At 35.7% G+C, this 5,288-nt stretch overlaps 1 protein-coding gene across 1 annotated transcript; it reads left to right on the forward strand.

Annotated features, from left to right (window-relative positions):
• Positions 1 to 337: 337 nt before the first annotated feature.
• On the forward strand, positions 338 to 4,589 carry LOC114173849 (phospholipase D beta 1-like). Its single transcript, XM_028058498.2, has 10 exons — positions 338 to 1,549; positions 1,621 to 1,737; positions 1,874 to 2,068; positions 2,147 to 2,395; positions 2,523 to 2,591; positions 2,672 to 2,819; positions 2,994 to 3,142; positions 3,426 to 3,599; positions 3,710 to 3,907; positions 4,023 to 4,589. The coding sequence occupies exons 1-10, from the start codon at positions 584 to 586 to the stop codon at positions 4,314 to 4,316; spliced, it is 2,559 nt and encodes an 852-aa protein (XP_027914299.1). The 5' UTR covers positions 338 to 583; the 3' UTR covers positions 4,317 to 4,589.
• The last annotated feature ends 699 nt before the right edge of the window (positions 4,590 to 5,288 follow it).

A 5,288-nucleotide genomic window follows, 5' to 3' on the forward strand; every position in this document is an offset into this window, starting at 1 on the left:
CTTAACATTTGTGCAAATTCGTATTTTCAGCATTTCGTGTGATGTAATATCTTTTATCGTTAAGAAACTCACACCGGCAACAACATTGCACGATCAATAGTTTGAAAACTTTCATTGAATATACAAATTCAATTAATATCGCATACATGTTCCCGAATCCGGGAATGATTAAATTCGTTATTCAGTTTTTTTTTTTTTTTTATTTCGAATTGCTATAATTTTTGTATTCTTTATGTCAGTGATTCAATCGCCACCACCACTATTCTGGCGGACATAGCTAGTGTCTGACCCATTCACCATACAACTTGAACTAAATTAATTTATTCATTTTCCACTTGTTATGTAAAAATAATAATTAACAGTGCGTTCATGACCTTCTCTTCGTTTCATTCTTCGAATCCTTAACCCAGTCAAAATTGAGACACTCCTTTTGTATCACATGAGGGTCAACGCCATTTTCAAATCTAGTCTTCTTCTTCATTATGACTTCAAATGCTCACCCCCACGTTACATTTCTCAGATCCATCACCAAAGCATCGTTCTTTAGCAAAGTCTCTCACATTCTAATTACTTCTTACACTACATGGCTCATATGGTTTATGGTGAAACTCCATCTTTTGGAGCTTCCCACCATGGACAGGCTCAGCAAACTATTCCGTTTCCGACCACCGGAACTTCCTTAAGGATTCTGCTCTTACATGGCAACTTGGAAATATGGGTCAACGAGGCCAAAAACCTTCCTAACATGGACATTTTTCACAAGAAAACGGGAGATATGGTTTCCAAGTTGTCCCGAAGACTTGGCGGCAAAGTCGAAGGCATCATGTCCAAAACTGGAACCAGTGATCCCTACGTTACGGTGTCTGTGGCGGGTGCTGTGATTGCCAGAACTTTTGTCATCAGGAACACGGAGAACCCCGTTTGGACGCAGCGTTTCAACGTCCCCGTCGCACACCTTGCTTCTGAAGTCCACTTCGTCGTAAAGGACAGTGATATCGTGGGTTCTCAGATAATTGGAGCGGTGGGAATTCCAGTGGAACAGTTATGTAGTGGCACAAGAGTTGATGGCTTTTTCCCTCTCGTTAGTACTAACGGAAAACCATGTAAGAGTGGAGAAAAGTTGAGTTTATCCATTCAATACACCCCTGTTGAAAAGGTGCCTCTATATATCCATGGAGTAGGTGCTGGTCCTGAATATCAAGGGGTCCCTAACACATACTTTCCCCTTAGAAAAGGTGGAAAAGTTACACTTTATCAAGATGCTCATGTTCATGAAGGCTCCCTTCCCAGTTTGAAGGTGGATGGGGATGTGAATTATAAGCATGAAAGTTGTTGGCACGACATCTTTGATGCAATAAAACAGGCTCGTCGGTTGGTTTACATTGTTGGGTGGTCGGTGTACTATAATGTTAGTCTCATTCGGGACATGGGTGATGGAAAGGCTTACACTTTAGGTGACCTTCTCAAAGCTAAATCACAGGAAGGTGTCAGAGTGCTGCTCCTTGTATGGGATGATCCATCTTCTGGAAGCTTGCTTGGATATAAAACGGTAATCAACTTCAAATAATTGGTTTTGGTAATATTCACTGATTAGTATCTGACTTTGTAAGATTTTTTCAGGTTGGACTTATGAAGACTCATGATGAGGACACTCGCCAGTTTTTCAAGCACTCTTCAGTACAGGTTCTTCTTTGCCCACGAGCTGGTGGCAAGGGACACAGCTTTCTCAAAACGCAGGTATCAGAAATACTGAAATTTTTAATAATCTTTGTCTTTCTGGTTTATACTTTTTATGTACATCTTCTGTCATAAAAGTTAGATTTGTGATTGAATTTAAACAAGAGTTAGTTTTTGTTTTATACTGAATTGTTAGGAAGCTGGAACAATCTATACCCATCATCAGAAAACAGTCATTGTAGATGCTGATGCTGGTCACAATAAAAGAAAGATAAAAGCTTTCATCGGAGGTCTTGATTTATGTGTGGGTCGATATGATACCCCAGACCATTCTCTCTTTAGAACTTTGCAGACAACACACAAAGATGACTATTATAACGCTAACTTTGAGGTAAATCAATTTCAAAATTCATAATCTTTATGCTGTCATCTGTGTTGTAATTATCTTATTTGTGTAACAAATAAACAGGGTCCTGTCACTGATTGTCCAAGACAACCATGGCATGATTTGCATTCCCAAGTTGATGGACCAGCAGCATATGACATCCTCACCAATTTCCAGGAGCGTTGGTTGAGGGCTATAAAAATGAATAGATTGCGAAGGATGAAAAGCTCGCATGATGATTCACTGCTTAAAATTGATAGAATCGATGACATTGTTGGCATTGATAATGTTCCTGGCCTTAATGAAGATAACCAGGAGACTTGGCATACCCAGGTATATCATCGATTGTGTTGGAAATAGATGAATAATTCCTGCTCCTATTTCTAACAGAATATATATTCCCTCTGAGAAACTTGTTCAGATTAGTGTCTGATTATCTTTTGCATTGTTCTAACTGAAGATCTTCCGATCAATTGATTCCAATTCTGTGAAAGGATTTCCAAAGCAACCAGAAGATGCTATAAGAAGGGTGAAGTGACTTCCTTCTGAATTTTTACCCTTTTTTTTGTTGTGAAGGAAAATGCTAATTCCGTTTACTTCATTGAACAGAACTTGGTTTGTGGGAAGAATGTGCTGATAGACATGAGCATACATTCTGCTTATGTCAAGGCAATTCGATCAGCCCAAAAGTTCATCTATATTGAGAACCAATACTTTCTTGGTTCATCATATAACTGGGATTCTTACAAGGACCTTGGTGAGTATTGAAGTTCAAAGATCTTGTTACTGAAATTACCTACTGTTATGGCATGGGCTATTTTCATTTCAAATGCCCTGTATTATCACATGTGATTTTTTACCAGTTCCTCCTGAAATTCCAATGTTACGCATGCATCTTGTTACATGATGGTTTTTTCCATTTTGAACACAGGTGCAAACAACTTAATTCCAATGGAAATTGCATTAAAAATAGCGAGCAAAATCAAACAGCATGAGAGATTCTCTGTGTATATTGTCATTCCTATGTGGCCTGAAGGAGTACCCAAAAGTAAAGCTACTCAGAGGATTCTCTTTTGGCAGGTACGCTTCCTTTATATTTATCTCTTAACATGGTACTATATAACAAACCATTAAAACCTTTATTGGCTCGATCATGAAAATGGATTAGGAAGATTTGGTGTAAGAAAAACTGCTCTCAAGCAGAAGAAACTGCTGATTTTCTTGTGCTTCATATTGCCAAATGATGTTAATTCTTTGAAGCACAACTAAACATTTTGCACTGCTGAAAATATGAAGGAAAACATAATGTTATTATGGGTTCAGTTGTGCCTTTGTACACATTCTCATGTTGATTTGTTTGCAGTTCAAAACAATGCAAATGATGTATGAAACGGTTTACAAGGCCTTACAGGAGGCTGGGCTTGAGAATCAGTATGAGCCACAGGACTACTTGAATTTCTTTTGCCTTGGTAATCGTGAGATCCCTGACAATAATGTCTCAAATGTTACAAAAACTACCGGAGAAAACATACCACAGGTTTCTTTTCTTACCTTCCTAGATAAACTTTATGATTTGTCCTTGTCTCCATGTCTCATTGCCTCCTAAACAAGTTTCTCCTTCTGTTTCCACACTGGTATGTAACCTAGGCACTGACTAAAAAGAACCGAAGATTCATGATTTATGTTCATTCAAAGGGGATGATAGTGGATGATGAATATGTGCTACTGGGGTCTGCAAACATCAACCAGAGATCCATGGAAGGCACCAGAGATACAGAGATAGCAATGGGAGCATATCAGCCTAATCACACTTGGGCAAAGAAGCATTCTAAACCTCGCGGACAGGCAAGATTCCTAAACTTACAAGTACTTTTTATGAAAAAACAAAACATGATACTGTGATAGATGGTCGAATCTAAGAAAAGTGTATGTGTTTTGTTTTGGGTTTATATGATCTCAGGTGCATGGTTATAGAATGTCACTGTGGAGCGAACATGTAGGAAGTGTGGAAGAATGTTTTGAGGAGCCAGAGAGCATTGAGTGTGTGAGACATATAAGGTCATTGAGTGAACGTAACTGGAGACAGTATGCAGCAGATGAAGTAACTGAAATGAAAAGCCATTTATTAAAATATCCGCTTGAAGTTGATTCAAAGGGCAATGTGAAGCCTCTTTCTGGCTGTGAGACATTCCCAGATGTTGGTGGGAACATTAGTGGCACTTTCACAGTACTCAGAGAAAATCTCACCATCTGATCAATCTTTTCAGTCACCTTCTTCACAGGTTTTCATTCTTTTGGAAGGACAAAATAAAAAGTATAAAGGTATGTACTTATAATAATAACCTGCTCTGAGTTATTAGATTGCTCTCAATGCCTTATCTAGGGTTTAAAGTTTTCCTTTTCCTAAATACCAGTTTTCTATTTTTCCACCTCAATAAATCTCTCTTTTTTTTTTATTTTATATATATTAATGTAAGATTGTAGTTGTGTTGAAAAATATGATGGTATAATGGATTTTTCTTTTGAAGTGATGATTCAAATTTATAGTGTGTACTATTCCTGAAATGAAAAATAAAATAAAATTATGTGTATTGGATAAAGTAGCACTAAAATGGTAACAATAGAATGTTGTTTTCGACATTTTTCTAGTAAAAAAGCGAAATTTGATTTAATTTGTTGAAGGAATAATAATTAAAATTATGAGTTCAAAAGTTGTAATCATTGAAATTTTTATTTTCTTTAATATTTTTGTTTCTTTTACATTCATGTCGTTTTTCAAAGTTTTATTTAAATTCCTCTTCTAGTCTAAAATTTTCAATCAGCTTTTCCTATTTATTTTCTGGGTACCTATCATTCACAATAATTTAAATTCTCTTACTGTTTTTTTTAAACTAAGATATTATATATATATATATATATATATAAACTTATTTTAGATGCAAGCATATACTTTAAATTATTTTAACAAATATGTACGGCTATCTATATTGATAACCACGTATCATCTTTTCTTATAACCGTTTTTGATGCATATATATTTATTGTATAATTTCAACTTGTTATTTTGATGTATATATTTTCTATATTTATATCATATCATCAATTTTGAAAGTTAATTTGGCTTATACATTTTTTTTATACAATTTTAATTTTACAACTTCGATAATTATATTTTATCATTTTACATTGTATTTTCGCTAATATTTATAAAACTTATCATACCTAG

Source organism: Vigna unguiculata, chromosome 2 (assembly GCF_037176805.1).
Source record: "Vigna unguiculata cultivar grain cowpea cultivar isolate G323 ecotype 2 chromosome 2, ASM3717680v1, whole genome shotgun sequence".
NCBI classification, from domain to species: Eukaryota; Viridiplantae; Streptophyta; class Magnoliopsida; order Fabales; family Fabaceae; genus Vigna; species Vigna unguiculata.

Coding starts and splice junctions, on each gene's coding strand:
- LOC114173849 (XM_028058498.2), top strand. CDS start 584: ATGGCTCATATGGTTTATGGTGAAACTCCATCTTTTGGAGCTTCCCAC. Junction 2,069..2,146: donor ATTATAACGCTAACTTTGAG/GTAAATCAATTT, acceptor ACAAATAAACAG/GGTCCTGTCACTGATTGTCC. Junction 2,820..2,993: donor GGATTCTTACAAGGACCTTG/GTGAGTATTGAA, acceptor TTTTGAACACAG/GTGCAAACAACTTAATTCCA.